The 19,389-nt window shown below is 36.9% G+C and overlaps 3 protein-coding genes across 3 annotated transcripts; 2 read left to right on the top strand and 1 right to left on the bottom strand.

The window, feature by feature from the left end:
* Nucleotides 1–231: 231 nt before the first annotated feature.
* Nucleotides 232–2,520, top strand: LOC102706056. The gene is made up of 5 exons (XM_006663843.3): nucleotides 232–347; nucleotides 583–708; nucleotides 1,584–1,706; nucleotides 1,884–1,986; nucleotides 2,142–2,520. The coding sequence occupies exons 2-5, from the start codon at nucleotides 614–616 to the stop codon at nucleotides 2,388–2,390; spliced, it is 570 nt and encodes a 189-aa protein (XP_006663906.1). The 5' UTR covers nucleotides 232–347; nucleotides 583–613; the 3' UTR covers nucleotides 2,391–2,520.
* A 3,855-nt stretch (nucleotides 2,521–6,375) lies between these two features.
* LOC102706431 (B-box zinc finger protein 22-like) lies at nucleotides 6,376–8,627 on the top strand. The gene is made up of 2 exons (XM_040529514.1): nucleotides 6,376–6,733; nucleotides 7,964–8,627. Exons 1-2 carry the CDS (start codon nucleotides 6,503–6,505, stop codon nucleotides 8,381–8,383), a joined length of 651 nt encoding a protein of 216 aa, XP_040385448.1. The 5' UTR covers nucleotides 6,376–6,502; the 3' UTR covers nucleotides 8,384–8,627.
* Nucleotides 8,628–8,811: 184 nt separating this feature from the next.
* LOC102705769 (protein STICHEL-like) lies at nucleotides 8,812–15,068 on the bottom strand. The gene is made up of 7 exons (XM_006663842.3): nucleotides 14,955–15,068; nucleotides 12,393–14,374; nucleotides 11,541–11,760; nucleotides 10,794–11,360; nucleotides 9,790–10,438; nucleotides 9,319–9,394; nucleotides 8,812–9,238 (listed from the first exon to the last, which is right to left on the bottom strand). The coding sequence occupies exons 2-7, from the start codon at nucleotides 14,304–14,306 to the stop codon at nucleotides 9,206–9,208; spliced, it is 3,459 nt and encodes a 1,152-aa protein (XP_006663905.1). The 5' UTR covers nucleotides 14,307–14,374; nucleotides 14,955–15,068; the 3' UTR covers nucleotides 8,812–9,205.
* Nucleotides 15,069–19,389: the final 4,321 nt, after the last annotated feature.

Here is a 19,389-nt window from a genome sequence, read left to right as displayed (position 1 = left end):
TCATATAGATGCTAATGAATCTAGATATATATATATATTATATATTAATCAATGGATGAATCTAGACCAGACTAGAAAATCTTAAAATATAAAACAGAGATAGTATTACCTCTCTCTCCTTTACTATTTTTGACAATTTTTAGTTAATTATAATTAGGTTTAAACTTGCCAGTCAGCTGAAAAGCCCAAAATGCCCCTACCCTTTTCTAGTATTCACCGTTACCACATCAATCTCCTCCTGCTGTCGTCCTCTCTCTCTCTCTCCCCCGTGCGCCGCAGCGCCGCAAGGTGGTGGCCGGCCGGCGAGCTCCCGCGAGCAGGGGCGCTGTCGTCCCGCATCCTCGCCGGTGAGCCATCCATCCATCCGTTACGCAGCCACATCCTTTCTCTCTCTCTCTTGTGGAATTTGCGTCATAAACCCTAGATAGGTTCTCTGCTGGATCCGGATTAATGGAAACTAGTAACAGTTCTTGTTTGTTTGTTTGTTCCCAAGAAGTTTGGGGGTTTGCAATTCAATCATGTCGTACTTAGGTTATTTCAAGAGAGATTACTCATTTTCGCTCGGGCTTTACTGTGTTGCAGATCTCTCAGGGGTGGGGTTGTGAGAGGCAGCATGTCTTACATGCGCGGCAGCCTTCTCGCCAAGACGCAGAAGCTGGTGAAGGGCCTGGCGAAACCTGCCCCCGCATGGCTCAAGGCCATGGAGCAGTCAGTGCCACCATCTCTATCCCTAACTGTCCCTTTACACATTTGTTTGTTGAATTGAATCTCTTTTTTTTTCCCGTTTCTGTGCATTGAGTATTAGTGCTGGGAGCAAAGTTGGGTTGATAGAATCCATTACATTCCATGTTCTATTTGGTTGGATGATGGCTTGGTGCGCATTCATATTTGATCTGTTGGGATGCCGCAACACACTTTGTTGTTAGCTCCCTATCATCTATGTATGCCTCTCAATGCTCACATATACAATCAAACATATACCTGTGTCTGCTGCCATTTCTTCTTTTTCTTTGTTCATCTTGCATTGCATCGTTCGATGGGCGCAAGCTAATAATACACTTATTCCACACCCAAACATCAAACGTATACAATCTTAGTATTAGCGATGCTTGATCCAAACATCCCACCTTTGTAAGTTAATCGTAATCATCAGTTATGAGCAGTATTAAAAACATAATGAATTCTGTGCTACTTTTCCACCTTCCACGCTCTGCACCAATCACACTATGCAGTGACACAAGTATTCCATCCACTTAATCTATAATGCCACAATTAGGTGATATGTAAAAGTGTGAAAGAAGAGAGAATACCCTTTTTTCCTCTACTCTTTTTTGTCATGTAAATCACCTACGGAAGGCAGAAGTTACTTGAGCTGAAGGGTTTGTGTTAGTTTTATCTCATCGGTTCCATTTACACTTTTTTCTGAATTTTGATATTATATAAACTGAAGATGCAATGATATATTCATGGTTCATGTTCTTTATTTCAAAGTTTTTTGTTTGATTTATTTATTCTATTCTTTTTTTTTATTGTATTCCATGTTGCTCTCTGATCTTCTGAAACATATATTGCTTGTTGACCAGGTCACCTCCACCCACATTCCCTCGTGTTGATGGGAAGATTAAGAAGATAGAGTTGCCAGAAGATGTTTATGTCAAGAGGTTCTTCAAAAAGCATCCAGATTCACTCTACCATGATGCAATCAAGTAATTCCATCTATTCTGTTCACCTAGCTCTAGATTGTTTACACCTTTTCCCAATAAGCCAATGCAACTTGGTTTACCTTTTGTTTATCTCTCCAGTTATTTATTTATTTTTCTTGGACTTGAGTCTTCTGAATTTTATCTCAAGTACAAAATTTAATATCAGTCCAATTCTTACAGGATAAGCGGGTTTACTCCACCACCAGCACGGGTTTTTGCTTGGCGTGTCTTAGAGTTGAAACAACAAGGAGTCAATGAAGAGGATGCAATGGCTGTAGCAGATGTAAATCATTTTCTTTTATCTTTATTTATTTTATTGAATATGTTTAAGCAATGTTTCTGTGCCTTTCATACTTTGTCAATTTAGAAGGTTTACTCAGTAAACTCATATTTTGTGAACAATACTGGCTTTGATACTTATTAGATTCCTTTTTGTAGATGGAGTATGTAGCTGAGAAGAAAGCAAAGAAGAAAGCTTATAAGGAGCTGAAAGAAATTGCACGTAGTGAAGGAAGAAGGCCACCTCCAAATCCATACCCAAGTGCCATCAAAGAAATACAGGCAGAGGAAAAGAAGTATGTTAGAGAGCGTTTCCATAACCCCAAGATACTTGAGATTGTGAAGAAGATGAAAGAGGATAAGGAGTTGTTTTTTCAAGATAGAGAATCCTCAAGGGCTGGGCAGTAGCTGATGTTGGTCTGACTGGTCAACTAGGTACTTCTGCATATGACATTAACAATTTTTTGTTTAAACCTGACTGTTTTACTTTGCCATGAAGAAATAATATCTGCATGCATCATGTTTGGAAGGTAGCAAACAGTAATATCATATTAGTTTTGATATATGTTTGCTCAGCGGTTACTTGAATTCATCTCCCAATTCATTTGGGATAATCTTTATACACTATGGAAGATTTTGCACCATTATTCTTAGGGGTTGTTTAGTTTGTAAAATTTTTTTGCAAAAACATCACATCAAACTTTAAACACACATTTGAAGTATTAAACTTAGTCTAATTACAAAACAAATTTCAGATTCTGCCTGGAAACCGCGAGACGAATCTTTTGAGTCTAATTAATCCGTCATTAGCACATGTTGGTTATTGTAGCATTAATGGCTAATCACGTCGTAATTAGATTCAAAAGATTCGTCTCACTATTTTCTCTATGACTGTATAATTAGTTTTAATGTTTATATATATTTAATGCTTTATTTAGATGTCCAAAGATTCGATGTTATGTTTTTGGGAAAAAATTTTGAGAACTAAACAGCCCCTTATTCGTGAGCTGCACAGCAAAATGTGTTGTCCTCTTAGACGGGATGTCAGTCCAAAAGTGTGCAGATTTAAACGGCATACCATCAGTTCTATATTGTGAGACTTTCTAGACCTATCTAGATTCATTCATAAACCAATGTATGTTTTTAGATTTATTACCATTTATATAAATTTAGATAAGGCTAGAAAGAGGGAGTAGTATATTTATTCAAATGCAGTGATGCATGTACAATTGGATAGTCTGCAGTGGCATTTCCATCGGTAATGTACACCATTAAGCTAGTCCGATAGTCCCTTTTTTCTTTTTGTCGTGTGAACCTACAAGAACAAAATGGCAAATCCAAAAATCAAGACAGCAACCAGAGTTGCATAAATCTGTGTGTGAACCCGAGAAGAAACAAGAAGGAAAATGGCAAATCAAATTACTGTCAAAACATCAGATTCAGCAAGCAGAATTTTTCACATTGGGCTAGCTATGTTGTAACCTAGTTGCCACAAGATTTAGGATAAGTACACATTTGTGTCCCATTCGTGCAAGTGCATGCTCCAATGGCAACATCATCTATTGATGTCGATGTTGATCCATCTGGATCGATGTGTCCATTTAATTTGTCATCTTTTAGCCAAGATTTCCTCGCGTCCGGTAGAATTTTGGGCGAGATTTGAGACCCTGTCACCATCTTAATTGTAACATTTTTTGTATCCACTGTTATTGTTTATGGAGGAGCTTACATTGGTCATGGTCCTTTCTAGTGTTGCAAAACAATGAAGTGTTGTTAGGCATCAGGTCTGATGAGTACTTTAATTCAGACATGGAACTGGCTACCACCCAATTTTTATAATGGCATTTATTAATTTGTATTCGAGCTAATCTGTTATCTAACAGCTCAGACTCGGAAAGTAGCGTTAGTTAAAAATATTTAACTAAAAGAATAACAAATATAGAAGTATAATACGGGGTGCGCATATCCAACACTCCCTATGCTCTTATACTCCGTTGGTTCCCAAAAGACTTCGCACGTTGTTTAGCGGTTTAAAAGCATAAGCAAAACCACTTATTATCGATTAAAAAGTAATTTGAAGATAAAATTTCTACATACATGCTTTTAACGATTTAAGAGCAAATGTTGTAACTAAATTACGATAAAAAACTCTAAAATTAATGTTTTAAAATTTAAAATTAATTTGCATTTATAACATTAACATGGACTATAGCACATCTGTTTTATTAAGAATTTGTAGCTACATTTATAAAAAAAAATACTGAATATATAACTTCACAAAGCTATTTTCATGACAAATCTACTGTACCATTATTATTTGCAGTTACACGATAGGCACATGTACACATCGCTACACAAGAATGACATACTCATGTCATGCCCCTACGAATATGCATGCCCTTCTAATGTAGGCTCAAAGAAACATAGATTAGAGGTAACTCCCTTGCCTTTACTAAAACTATTTTAAAAGCCCACATCACGTTTAAAATATTTATTATACACCAGGATTTAAATCATGTTTGGTCAATTCACGTGCCCATAACTCCACCACTGCATCATCGGTTTAATATCCTACTCCCTCTGTCTCTATTTCATATTATAAGTCCAACATCCTAAAGTTTGACCAAGTTTATAAAAATGTAGCAATATTTTTTATCACAAATAAATATATTATTAAATATATTCAATAATGTTTTTAGTGGAACTACTTTGGTGTTTTAGTTAATAAATTTATCAAGCTTAAAAATATTTAACATTGAACAGATTTAAAGAGGGAGTACGATCATTAAAAAAAATTTCACATATTATTGACTTAGACTTTGCTTGGTGTATATATTGAAATGTGACTTTTAAGAATAAGTTTATGTAGGACTTTAGTTCTCTTGTTAGGCCCCCTTTGTATTAGATTAGGTTTATTGGATTAAGCTTTTAAGTTAATTTTTTTTCTTATATATATGAGACTTATATGGTGTTGGCTTTTAAGTTTTAATTTTAATGATATATTTTAGATAAGGAAAAATAACTACTCAAATCTAGATTTTTGCTTCATGATACTATAATGGTTTCTGGCTTTGCACACAAATACTACTTAGTCTGTTTCACAATATAAGATTTTTTTATTGTTGTCTGGATGCATTAGCATTCACACATGTATCTAAATTATATACATAAATAAATTGATGAATATAGGTAAAACTAAAAAAATCTTATAGTACGAAACGGACGAATGGATTACGTTTACTTGCAATGTTTGTGGCTTTGCACACAAAAGCTACGTTGTTAGTCAAACTTACAAAGTTTGTCCTATGCGTCTAGTGGGAGGATCAAATTGAGAATAATAATGATTAATCATTAATTTAGGTAGTTGTGGCCTCTTATTTCAGATCAAGGAAGTAAATATCGCAGCAAGGATCATGTGTCGACGAAGTAGCTACGATGGATCACTGCTAAAATAAAGCGATTAGGACCACACACTGACAGCTTGGTTGATTAAGGGACCACCAAATCTCATTCAGATATGGAGTATGATTTAATTAATCTATGCTCCATTAATTCCCATTCAATTTATTTTGATAATATATATACAAATCCATGTAGCAAATTATCGTGTTTCGGATAAAATATAGAAAGTATATAACGAGATGATACATTAATTAACTTTTTTTATATTACAAAGACAAGTAAATGAGATTGTGACTGAGATTAGCCTTGGTGAGCAAGAAAGGAAGAAGAACAAGCCAAAAGTAGACCAATCGATGTTTGTCAAATTGTTACGACGTGTCTATGGAAACCACGCTGCCACGGGGATCCCTATATTCGATCAAAACTATATATCCTAACTTTAGTTAGGTATTTTGTACAACTGTACACATCAAACAATTTTATCCAATAGATTTTTATATGATTAATATAGAGTCTGGTCTACAATGATACCAATAATTCTATATATATGACAGACGGTCCCAAAGTTATCATATATATATAAAGTGTGTATAGTTCTATTGATGTTATATATGTGCTATTGTTTCTCCTCTAAATTAAATACTAAGTAAAGTTGCATCATAGTACTAAAACTATAACAATAATTTTGGTGACTAAAAGAGTTGCGGTCATCTAAAATTTACTCTTCATGAGGTCTCCCAAAAAAATCAATCTTTTGCATTACGGATGCCCATGAGCCAGTGGTTTTGCGAAATTTACCCATCTATAATTATTGATGTATCACATGTCTCAAACTAACTTTATATAACTAATTAATTAATTAATTATCTAATGCCAATTTTTTTCATTCAAATGGAGGAGAGTGGCATGCAGGAGAGATATATAATTTTTTTTTCTCACATGCAAGAACACTCACGTAGCTTCCAAAACAGGCAAAAGGGTTGGACACAACTTGTGTTCGTGTATATATGAATCCAAACTAGTCGTCAAAGCTAGAGATTTTATTATCTTATAACAATAAAGTGGTCTCTCTCTCGCGGCCGGCGAGCGAGCTAACGGCGGCCGGCCGGCGGGAACTGATGAAGATTGGGTGCGACGCGTGCGAGCAGGCGGAGGCGGCGGTGCTGTGCTGCGCCGACGAGGCCGCGCTGTGCCGCCGCTGCGACGCCGCCGTGCACTCCGCCAACAGGCTCGCCGGGAAGCACCACCGCGTCGCGCTCCTCCTCCCCGCCTCCGCAGCCGGTACCGTAGGGCCCTCGCCCGCCGCCGCCGCCGGCGACGACGTCCACCCCACCTGCGACATCTGCCAGGTATTCCCGAATAACTAACTTTGCTTTTCACCTATTATTTCACAACAACTATAGCAATACGAAATATTAACACTTTATTAAATCTGAATGCAATTGTCATCCACTTTATGTAGTTCCGATGTATTTTATATATTCACTGTTTTTCACAGACACTAATTCAAATAATCGTTTTGGATAAAGTTATTTTTTTTAAAAAAAGAAAGAATAAAAATAATCTTATTTTAGAACAACCGAGGGATACAATTTCTCTTACTGGTTAAACTAACTTTTGTGTCATTATGAAAAGAAATGATATTTCATATACCGAGTACAAGAGATATTTTACATAGTACAAAATATCATGCTGATGCATATATAGTACTTTTCTAGCTTCTAGAGGCAAATAATTAGGAGAAAATGATGTACTTACGCATTTAGTTGATTGCCAATTTTTTCAAACAATTAAGGCCCATTAGCATGACAATTTTTATAAAGTTCTATTGGGAACTATATGTAAATTTTTAAATAGTTTCTTTTATATATATATATATATATATATATATATATATGTATGTATGTATGTATGTATGTATGTATGTATGTATGTATGTATGTATGTATTTCATATGAAACTGAACTTTCTATTTTTATGCACAATTTCAGTTGTTTATGCAAAATTTAATGCTTCAAAAATTCACAATTATTATACCTATGTTGTGCTAGTCTAGAAGCCAATTTTTACAATTTTTAAGATTCTTATAATTTGTTCTTATATAGATGAATATACAAAAGTTTGTTCTTCTCTGGTTAATATGAGAATATGCAAGGAATTCTTAAGATTGGGAATTTGCAAGGAAGTCTTAACTACTTGTAGATATGTTTATATCATCCTCTTAATCATTTCAAATGGAGTAATTAGTATTTAACCAAATTTGAAAGGATTATTTTCTACTCCTTCCAATTAGATAATTCATATCGTTTGAATAATGACATGGTCTTCAAAACATACCTTTGACTATGATTTTCGGTTATTACGTGTAAAGGAATAAATAAATATCGATTTTTATTAAAGTAATTTTTAAGACTTATTTACATATGTTGTAGTGTCTTCAAAATAAATATTTATTCTAAAGTTAATAGTAGTACTCAAAGTATTAAGAGTTTAACGACATGGAACTGGGGGAGTAATTAACCAAGCTAGATGGATCGCTTGATTATCAGTAATTAATCTCGGCACGTAATGAATTTCAGGAGAAGACAGGTTACTTCTTCTGCCTCGAGGACCGCGCGCTGCTGTGCCGCAGCTGCGACGTCGCCGTCCACACCGCCACGCCCCACGTCGCCGCGCACCGCCGCTTCCTCATCACCGGCGTCCGCATCGGCGACAGCGTCGACGCCACCGCCACCGCCTGCGCCGCTGACGACGTCAGCAGCAGCATCGCGCCGGCTGGCTCGGCAAGCAGCAACCACGCCGTCGCCGGCGATGGCCGGTCGCCTCCGCCGGCGCCGCCGCCAGCGGCGAGGTTCTCAGGAGACGATGACATTGAGCTGGAGCAGCAGTGGCCGTGGAGCGACGTCTTCGCCGACGACGATGACGTCAGCGCCGCGGCCGCCATGGAGCAGTGCTACGCTGGCATGTCTGAACCTCACTCCTCTAGCCTCACTGGATGATGTCAGCTAACTTCAGTCCAGTGAGATGTTGTAATTTCAATCAATTGATCCAACAGAAAAGAATATTTTAATTGACATCTTTTAACTCCATAGAAAAAAGTGATTAATTAGTCCTAGATACTTGGGGTCATCAAATTGGTAACTATGTAAGATGCAATTGTGGGATATGTAGTTATGTGCCATATAAAGGCATAAAACAGTGTCAAATTTGCAGATGTTAAAAGAAGAATCAAATGTTCAGGATCATCGACATACTGGTTGATAAATTTTTGCTGCTCAAAATGGCACATTCCAGACATGGTGGAAAATCACCTGAGAATTGTCTGAAGTGAATAATCAATCTTATATAAGAAAGTTCAGAGAAGATGCAGCTGACACAACCAAAAAAACACTTAATAAAGCCACTCTATACTGATCAGTTCTAGTCATGAGATAATCCTCATAGGATCAAGTCTTTCATGCAAAAACAATGAGATCAAATATCTGTACAAGGACAAATTCCATTTTGAGAACTCACCATAAACTTGCTAGAGCAACTTATGAAATACACTGTCAAGAACGACAACACTTGATGGTAACATGCTTGACAAATAGTCTAAACTGTCTCAACTCCTGTCTCAAGAAAGCCAGAAATATTAGGCCATCAGAGATTCAGAGCGATGTGATCATGCTAGAAAATGAATCATGGGAGAAAGATGGTGATGTTGTGTCATATTAATTTTAATTCTAAGCTATATGTGGCATTTCCTGCAGAACGAATATTTGAAATGTGCCTTCTATTCCAGGGCTCGCTAGATCACCAAACATGTCTGCTCTATCAGATCAAGAAGATTTCACATGCATCTGTCTCTTCACCTGCACATAACAGGGTCAGACAGTTGTCTGGTGCCAATTGTCGAGAATAATATATAAACATGATGGGGCATTTTGTTTACCTTTATCCTCTTTGATCTTTGAGTTCGCCAACAGTGGAAAAGGCCAGGGCAACCAGGTCGTCCAGGTTCTGAGCAACTGTAAATTCGAGGATGGTAAGAATGGCTAAGGACACTATCAAGCAGTAACAAGAATCAGCATGCTCAAATAAAACTTGTCAGTTGTTAATCAACTAATGTTCGAGACAAAGATCCAAGAACCGTTCCTAATTAAGCATCAGTATCAATAACGTGTGGATTCTAACATGTTTTATAATTGATCAGTTAAGTCAACAGCTGCAAGCCGCATTTCAGAGTTCAAGATCAAGCAACTTTCTGCTACTTACTGTGATCAGAAAGAAAGAATCATTACTGCCATGCTAATCTATTTTATCGCTAGCATGCAGTGCTATCCATTTGAAAGTTAGTGTCTACTAATTTCGTGCCCTAAAAGTTAAAAGGAAAAAGGTCTGGATACAAACATGTTTTACTTACATGCTCTCTTTGTCACAATTTTCCATGCAATAATCATCGGTTTGCAGCTTGCTCGGTGACATGAAATTTCTGTTGTCAGTTCGTCCATTCTGATCTTTCTGGACACCGTAACGGTCAACGATCTTCAGAGCCTTTATCTCATGAGCAAGATCTTCATCTGCTTGGCACGAGGGCACAACCAGGGCCATTGAGGATCTCCTTTCATATGGGCTCACAAGTTGTGGCAGAACCTGATGTCTATCAGGTCTTGCTTGACTTATCATGCCAGGCGTGTGTTTTTCAGCAGCCTGGAGCCAAGCACTCTCCAACCTTTGCTCATCGACCATTGGTATCTTTGACATATTTGTAGGAACTTCTAATTCTTTCTTTGCTTCTTTGGAATAATCAAAATTTCTATTTGAAGTGTTCAAAGTAGCCTTCAGTTGGTCACCATTTGATGAGCAACTCAAGATATCAGACTCGGTTCGTCTTACTTTAGGCCCCATCTCTAATGCTAGCCCAGCAGCAACCAATTCAGGTAGTAGACCCATTCTGACTTCCACAGTGCACCTCAGCACTGTCTCGATTGAATTTGTAATGCTGCTCAAAAATCTTTCAGCCCGAGATTTTATGCTGCACTCCTCAAATGCTATAAAAGCAAGCACATAGCCTGCAAAAAGGAACAGCGAATTTTACTTCAATAACAACAGTTTATAATTTCGTCAATTATGTAACTGTTGTTTCTTTTCCATGTCGTCAACATGATATTCTGTAGCTAAAGTTACATGATTCTAATTCATTAACAAAACATTCTCAATGATTATATCAAATAGAACACACATATTTGAAGATGAAGTTCCTAAATTATATAAGATGGAGTATATTGAAGCAATATTATATAGTAGGAGAAATTCCACCAAATCACAAATTGATCAGGTGCAGTATGTACTTTGTCATTTAAAACAGTAGGTGGCCCATATAAATATGCCCCGTGCTGAAAATAAGATGGTACAGGATATGTTTACCTTCACATTGCCTAACACAAACTAGTTTTCCATGGTCGAAAAGTAGCTGCTGCAAAGTCTTGGAGTGACAGTTTTCAATGCATCTCATCCAGATATGGGTAAGACTATCCGAGTTTCCATTCATCAGGCCCTTTTGATCAGAATATGTACTCCTTTGAGTAGAATCCTGTAGAATTCTATCAACAGACATACATTCTCCTCCATAAGCAAAGTTGACATTCAATCTTGACCTAGATGAATGCGAGGCAAGGGCCTGAGGGCTTGAATGCAGACTGGTTGTTTTGGTGTCAAGTAGCTTCTTTGAAACGCCAAAAGCTGATATAGAATGTGAAGCGGTCCTGCTAGACAATGATTCTCTTCCTGCTTCAGTCACTGCATCATTCATTGATTTGTGGCACTCTGTAGTGCTGCTTCTTGCTGGGTTCATTTCTGAACTATGACCACAACTGAGTTGTAATAGAGCTGCCGTGAACCACGTGGAACGCTCACTTGAAAGCCTTATCTGCTTTTCGGCATCAGAAAGAATCTTCAATGCTTGCTGTAATCTTTCCAGCTCTCCATCAGTTACTACAGGGCACGAGATAAAGGGGTTAAGAGATAGATTAAAAGAGTTGCAAATTGGATGAACTATCATCTCCAGATGTGCTATGTAGTATGTACCAAATGGTTGTGCACGTTTTGTTCAAGTTAAATTTATGCAAATGGCAAATTACAGAAGAACATCCAAAAAAAGGTTGCGGTACTCACAACTTCGACCACCAACTGCCATATCATTGGCAGTAGAATCAGCTAATTTATATGTACCAGCAATGATGTCCATGATAAGCCCAGCTAACTGAGACATCAATGCCATTGGATCAATACCAGAATCCATCAGCTCTCTGGATCTTTTGACTGTTTCAGCTGTGTCTGACGACATAGCTATCTCAAGTAGATCAAGCAATTTCTCCTCTGAGACAACCCCAACCTATAAAACACGATTCTAGTTAGTACCATTATTTGGAAAACTTTGGATTACAAAACTGATAGCATTCTTAACTCGTTACATCTCACACAAATTAGAAAAGTAAAAGGCTCAGCTTTGAATTAACTATAGAAGAGCTAAGCAACAGCTTCTTGTTACATGTATTGTCACTCTTACTTTCAATTCACTAAAAATTGACTGTTTCACATCTTGTCTTATATCATTACAGCACGTTTTGGAAGTATATCTTCAAAAGTATAAAGGTATATGAGAACAAAACAAATTGTCCATTGATACAGATAAATGTGCCAATATGAAGAATTTTTAATACCAGTAAAGAACTAAACAGCAAACTAGCATTCAAATAATTCAAGGACCACGAGTATAAATATGACAAAAATTCACATATTAAGATTTTTTTCTGAAAAAGTAAGTAATAGCATCAAGTGTATATGTGTACAGTGTACTGAACTATTTTAAAAGATAAGGTATTACTAAATCAGTGTAAAATAAAGAAAAAAATTTCAACAAAAAATGCCATATAAATTGGAGAAACCACAAGCTAGGCAACTGCTATTTTGATGTAATGCAAAGTAATATTTAGTCACAAATAGAAGTAAGAGCAAGCAACCTACTAGATCATTGACAAGTGAAGGAGTTATCTTTTTTCCCAGCAAACTCAACTGATCTAACATTGTCTCTGCATCTCGTAGTGAACCGTCTGAATGTAGAGCTATCAAATCTAGAGCTGCTAACTCAACATCAAGATTTTCCTTAACACATATTCTTCTCAAACAACACACGATGTCAATATCTTTGATCTTTGAGAATACGAACTTTTGACAACGTGATATTACAGCACGAGGCAGGTTATCAGGATCTATTGTTATGAATACAAAGACAACACGAGGTAACGGTTCATCAAGAAACTTCATAAATGCTGACCACATTTTGGAAGATACCATGTGGCATTCATCAACAACAAACAACTTATACCGGGATGAAGTTGCTGATGGAGGTATATTTTCCAGCAAGTTCTTGATTCTGTTTATACTCTTCCTGTTGCTTGCATCAACTTCAATTAAGTTAGTTCCATTTCCGCTGAGAAAGTCTGTGCACTCCTTACAAATTCCACAGGGTTTGTTATCTTCAGTAGCAAGGCAACTAAGACCCATTGACAATATCCTTGCAACGGATGTTTTCCCTGTCCCACGAGGACCTTGAAAAAGATAGGCTGGGGCTATCCTTTCCCTTGTGATAGCATTACTAAGTGATTGTGCTACAATATTTTGGCCAACAATTTCAGTGAATATCTTTGGTCTGTACTTCTGGCTCAAACTTCTCCGGTCTGCCATTGCCAGATCAGCTGCCCCGTCCTGGCTTTTACAGCTTGACCACCTTCTCCCATCCAACCGGCTCAAAGCTTCCAAATCAATCTCCCCTACATTGGTTGAGAGTTCATCACTTGATGAATCAAACGACAAAGAACCAAAATCACAGCTATCATCTAAAAGTGACATTCCATGGGCAGATGTTTTTGAATGGCCCCACTTCAATGAACCAAATGATCTCTTCTTCCTATGCAGTGTCTGACTCCCGCATAATAGGCCGCTACCTTTTCTTCTAAGTATATCAGAGAGTGAAGGAGAATAACTTCTTTTAGATCCTTTATGTTTATTCCTCTTTGATGAGTAGCCAGGAGGCACACGGGACCTCCGACTTCTCCACAATGTTGATTGGTTAGACTCATCACCATCAAAAGAAGTAGCAGTCCTTCCATCCCATGAACCAATTGTACTTGAGTTTGCTCTTCCATGTTTGTAATAGGATCTAGTTGATATAGGGGTGCAAGAAAAGGAAGATCCCTCCCTTCTACTCACTTTCAGTAGTCTGGAGGTGTTTGAAGCACTCACACATCCACACGCAGCAAACGGTGGAGATGCTGTGCCTGAAAGATAACCTCCCTCCTGAAACAGTTCCTGGCTCTCTGAATTGCAGTTCTCAGTGTCCTCAGTTTGCTCACCGGAGTTGACATGAAGATCAAGCAACTTTAAAACAGCTGGATCTCTTATTGTTCCTTTCTTTGACAACAAAACCCTGCTTCTTCTGGCTACTCTTTTAATGGGAGTACATGATGTTGAGCTCTGAAAATTGTAGGTGTTGACCGGAGAATCCTGAAACGCATTGCCTTTCAATCTCACACCGTTAGAATTGTGTGGACTTTCCAGATTAGTGTCCTCATCTAACTTCATTCCACTTCCATTGGACTTGTTAGAATACTGCCTCCAGTTGTAGAGATAAACCCTTTTTTGCTTCTTTTCACCTTTTGATGGTGCAGGTGATTCAGTATGCTTTGGTGCTATACTATCTCCAACTCCATCGTTGTGTGCAATGCTTGAAGCTGCCTCCAATGGCCTAGAATCCAAAGGGGACCTCCACGTGGAGCAAGTCTCAGGATCTCGCAAGAATCGTGCCTTCCGCAAAGCAGTAAGCTCCTTCCTCAAGTGAAGTTCACTTGGGCCAACACACCCTTCAACCATAGGTCCCATCTCTGAACTAGAATGATGACATGTCCAGCAAAGAATGCACTGTCCAAGAACAGATGTGGTCTTTCTCCCTACAACATATTCATGATAAATAATGCCAAATCTCAAATCTATGAAACAACGGGTAAGTACAAAACATAAAACAAGAGCATTTATAGTAATACGGAATGTGAAGTAATGTTAACAAATTTAGCTTCGGATTTTAATGTTCAACGTGCAGAAAATGAAGTTACATAGAAAAGGGAAACTATAGCTATTTCACATGGTGAAAGCGAGTGACAAGCAGATCAAGTATATACTATGAGAGAGAGAGAGAGAGACTGGTCTGTATGTTTCATTCACATGATGAAGATGAACTAAAAGGTGCATTTTTTTAATATTAACATGGTAAGCTTGTGTGTTTGTTCTCTTGACTATGGCACTAGTTTGTCAGTGAATGGGATGTCCCTTTCAGTTTTGTGTTGTAAATTCAGTTGTATCTAACTAACAAAAAAACAGGTTTTTATTATCTTGTAGTACAACATAAAAACAACTCTTCTTTGAAATAGTGATTTATCCCTAATCTCCAATAGAATGAATCTTCAGTTCTTCACAATCCAGAACAACTATATCCCATGTAATTGGAAATCATGAAAAGAGTTACACACTAACCAAGCAAACCACCTTCAGTTAGCAAGTGTGATCACCACACATTTTGCAACCCCTCCTAAAAATTCAAATCGACCGGAATACAAAAAGACATAGTGCGTTTGCGAATGAACCCACACAAACAGAAGATCAATCAAGCAGCAAGAACAGAGAGAGCGACTGTAAGTAACCAAAAAAAAAGAATTTTTTCGTAGGATTTTTTGAAACAAAAAAAAGAACAAATCTTTTGACAGAAACGCACCCTCCAAAGGCGGGGCTCGGCTGAAAACCCCACAAATTCCCCCTCTTTTTAAAAACACAAGCTGCGATGCAAATTCGAACCTGGACCCCCGCCGCTCTCCGAACCTCCGGTCGCCGGCCGGCCGGCCGAGCGAGCGAGCGAGCGAATGCGGAGGAGGAGGAGGCCGCGCGCGCGTGAGGGCGGGAGAATGGCGGTCGCAGCTCCGGCGTCCGGCTCTGCAGATCGGAGCAGCGCTTGAGGAGAGAGAGAGAGAGAGAGAGAGGAGAAGCGAACGAAGGAGAGGAATAAGCGGAGGTGAAAGAGCCCATTTCTTTCGTGTATGTATTTATTACTCCACTGTTTGAAATTAAATTAAAATTCCCGCTAAACATTTCGTCCAAAGACTCCAGAGCGATGATGGGTCATGTACCACCCAGTCACACACGTGTATGTTTATACCTAGATATTAATATACCCACCGCTAAGGTCTCTTTGAAACGAACGAAAATCAAAGGAAATATGAAGAATTTGAATTTTTTTTGGGAAGATTGTTTGGCATTTTTTATAGAAAAGCGAAACAATATATTCGTAAGAATGGAAAGAAAACTTTACTAAAATAACTAAAAGTTAACTTTAATTTTTAAGATTGAAAGATTTAAATTTTAGCCTACAAACATAAGAAGACGAAGAGACGAGGGTAATGGATTTGTTAGCATACTTTCATTCATACGAATTGCTCACAAGAAATCTGAAGGAAATTTCCTTTGGAGCTGATTCTAGAGGATAAATTGAGGAAACTTTCCATCTAGTCTGAATTCATTCTTTTTTTTTCTTTCCTTTGTGTAGGATTGAGGCCATCAAGGTGATGATCCAATGCTTGACAGCAGCAAAATAAAAGCACTGAATGGATATAGTTTCTATTAGATGCAATTTATTTACTGATGGAAAGTGGGTATAAGTTTTTAAGTAAAATCATATTGCAGTTATATTTCAAAGTTTGTTAAGGCCATTCTCAGTGCATGGTTTCAACGTGTTGTTTCATGTCATCGTTTCAAATCAGTGCAGTTATAAATTGATTAAATATGAGGAGATGAAATGAATTACTTTTTGTAGAGGTTTTAATATCGTTTCATGGACTAGATAATCGTGTACACCAAGTTTTATCCCTCATAAAACTTAACGTATCTCTCATCATAAATTATATGTCAAATTCATGGACTAGATAATTGTACACCAAGTTTTATCCTACAAAACTTAACTTATCTATCTTATCATAAATTATATGTTAAATCATTTTCGTCTATCGAAACTCTCGTAAAATCTTCACTGAAACTGTCGAAAGTTATATAGGCAGTAGTCACTTAAAGATTTAGTCAGAAATCAAGTATTTTTATAATGAAGCCATATGGAGTAGTTCGTGAATACGAGCATACTGCATAATATCTTTATAAAAACTAACGTTGTATATTACTCCTGAACGATATATTGAGATGGTAGGAACTTGGAAGGCATCTTTTCTTTAAAAAATACAGTTTTCTCGCTTCCTAACCACTTGCTCTACTTTGCCTCTACTATCAATATACCGAGACACCACTGCGCTCCCAACCCCGAGGATTTGACTCCTCAGCGGTTGCCCAGCTAGAACGACCATCGCTCTAATAAGTTGAGTTGGCCAGATGTTTTAGAGCCAGCTAATAATATAGCCAATAAACTAACTATAAGATTATTTATAGTCATTTTTTACTGACTCATATAAATATTTTTTATCATTAATGCAAGACTCACATGTCTCTCATATAATTTTTTGGTTCTTGTGTCCAAGCTGGTTATAAGATTACAGCTTATTTTTTCTCTCTCCTACTCTCTCTCCTCAACGTAAGCTTATATCATGCTATTATACTTGCTCTTATGGTTAGTTATCCGATACAAAACATAGTAATAGTCTCTCCTCAACGTAAGCTTATATCATGCTATTATACTTGCTCTTATGGTTAGTTATCCGATACAAAACATAGTAATAGATTAGTACATGATTAATTAATTAATTATTAATTATAAAAAATATAAGATAGTTTAATATTATTTTATAAAGTAATTTTCCTATATTTTTTTTAAAAAAATACACCGTTTAACATTGCAGAAAACGTGACTATGAAAAACGAATTAATTTACTCCTTGTCTCTCTCCCAACGGTTGGTTGCATCTTTGGCATGTCGTCCATCGTGCCACGGTGCAATCATCAAATATTTGGGCTCCATGCCGCCATCGCTTTCATCATGATCAATGTCCAACCCAGATCGTCTGAAGTACTGCAGAGACAAGCACAGACACTGTACACAGCAGCCCAGTGTGAAAAAAAAAGCCAAAAAGTTTATTAAAAAAATCACTACTAAAGCACTCCCTCCGTCCTAAAATAAATCAATTTTTTACTTTTTATCTATAATTTTTGACTCTTCGTTTTATTTAAATTTTTTTGTGATTGATATTTTTGTTTTTATTAGATGATAAATTATGAATAGTATTTTATGTGTGACTAACTTTTTCTAATTTTTTGTTTCAAATAGTATTTTATTAACTGTTTCAAATGAGACGAATGGTCTATGATACGGAAACGGAAGAATCGATTTTTTTAACAGAGGGAGCAGTAGAAAAGTGACAAGTACAACGGGACAACAAAACATGGACGCGAGCACTGATGGAGTGGATTAAAGAATCAAACTGCTGCACGCACACGGTGTACTGTGCATGCATGCGCTTCATCCCAAAAGAAGAAAGTCTGGTACGGCCTAGTTTCATTTCATTGGTCTGAGTAGACGAGATATATTATCTGATTTTGAGATAATTATATAGGGTAAATAAATGAACTAACTATTACAGGGTTTAAAATTTTGCTTTAGAAAAATATGTAATCTAATCAAGCCATATAGAATATTTTTGTACAATTCACATGCTTATAGAAGTTTAAAAGGGGTGCCTATGATAATAGTTCCTTTGTCCTAAAATGGGTATTGTTATAGGTTATGTGGTAGAGACCATGATCTTAGAAGAAATCCACCACTAAATGATTCATGTTTAGGAGTGGGAGGGTGGTTTAGAGTAGAATGGTAAGTAATACTCTACATCGATACGATTTTTAGCATAAATTTTAAATCACATAACGATTATCGTTTTGGAATGAGGACTAACACCTATGTGTAAAAAGATAAGGGAAAAAAGAAGGAAGGTGCAGGAGGATGTGCTCCTTAATTTTCAGATGAAACAAGTTTCCAAGCACATGCCTTGTCTAGTGACAATGATTAGTTTTAAGTATACCTTTTGGCAGTATATATATGCACCAGTCTGCATTCTGCCTGTAGAGATAATCTTACTCATTGATAATGCCGCATGTGCAGGCAGGGTATCTCAACACTGCATGCAGGGACCGCATGCATGCACGTCTCTGATACTCTATTAAACAGTTTATATATGGAAAGTTGTCTTTTTAAAAGGCTTTTATAACGGCTCAAATGCGTGCTAGTAGTAAGACAACTGCTCCCCATCCAATTATTAATCATGATATTACTGTATAGTCCATCAATTATTACCCACTAATAAGAAGATCAATAATATAGATAACGGCTGGCCGTACAAATTAGAGAGAATTCCCCGTATGGCACTAAAATTATAATACTCTATTCCTTCTATACCATACAAAAAATCAAACTTTCCTCTGGGCCATTCACTTATTTTTGTTCTTCCTTACGTGCCACTGCGGTTAAGTTTTCCATCCAAACTCCGTTAACTTATTTTGCTTACCTTCCTTCTATGCCACTACATGCCAAATGACCCAAAACATAGAATTAAAAATTTGTATTTTCAAATAAAATTTGAAATTTAGACAGTAGAAATGAAAATTGATATTTTTGAATAAAATTTGGAAATTGATATTTTCGAATAAAATTTGAAAATTGGTATTTTTGGATAAATTTGAAATGACCCGCAACATAGAATCGAAAATTTGGAAAATATTAATTTCCCTACTTAGATTTTTTCAGAGATTTTCTGTCACTTTGTTTACTCGTTTAATTTTTCCAGAGATTTAAAACCATTTTAGTTTTTGAAATTTTTCAAAAGGTTTAAAAAAGATACCCAGGCTGTGATAGTTAGAGACTGAGGTCAAATATTGCTCTTTAGTACTCTTCAAAGTAGGGAAATTGATATTTTTTAAATTTTCAATTC

The sequence above is a fragment of the Oryza brachyantha genome, chromosome 12 (genome assembly GCF_000231095.2).
Source record: "Oryza brachyantha chromosome 12, ObraRS2, whole genome shotgun sequence".
NCBI classification, from domain to species: Eukaryota; Viridiplantae; Streptophyta; class Magnoliopsida; order Poales; family Poaceae; genus Oryza; species Oryza brachyantha.
This window is presented reverse-complemented; position numbering and strand designations above follow the sequence as displayed.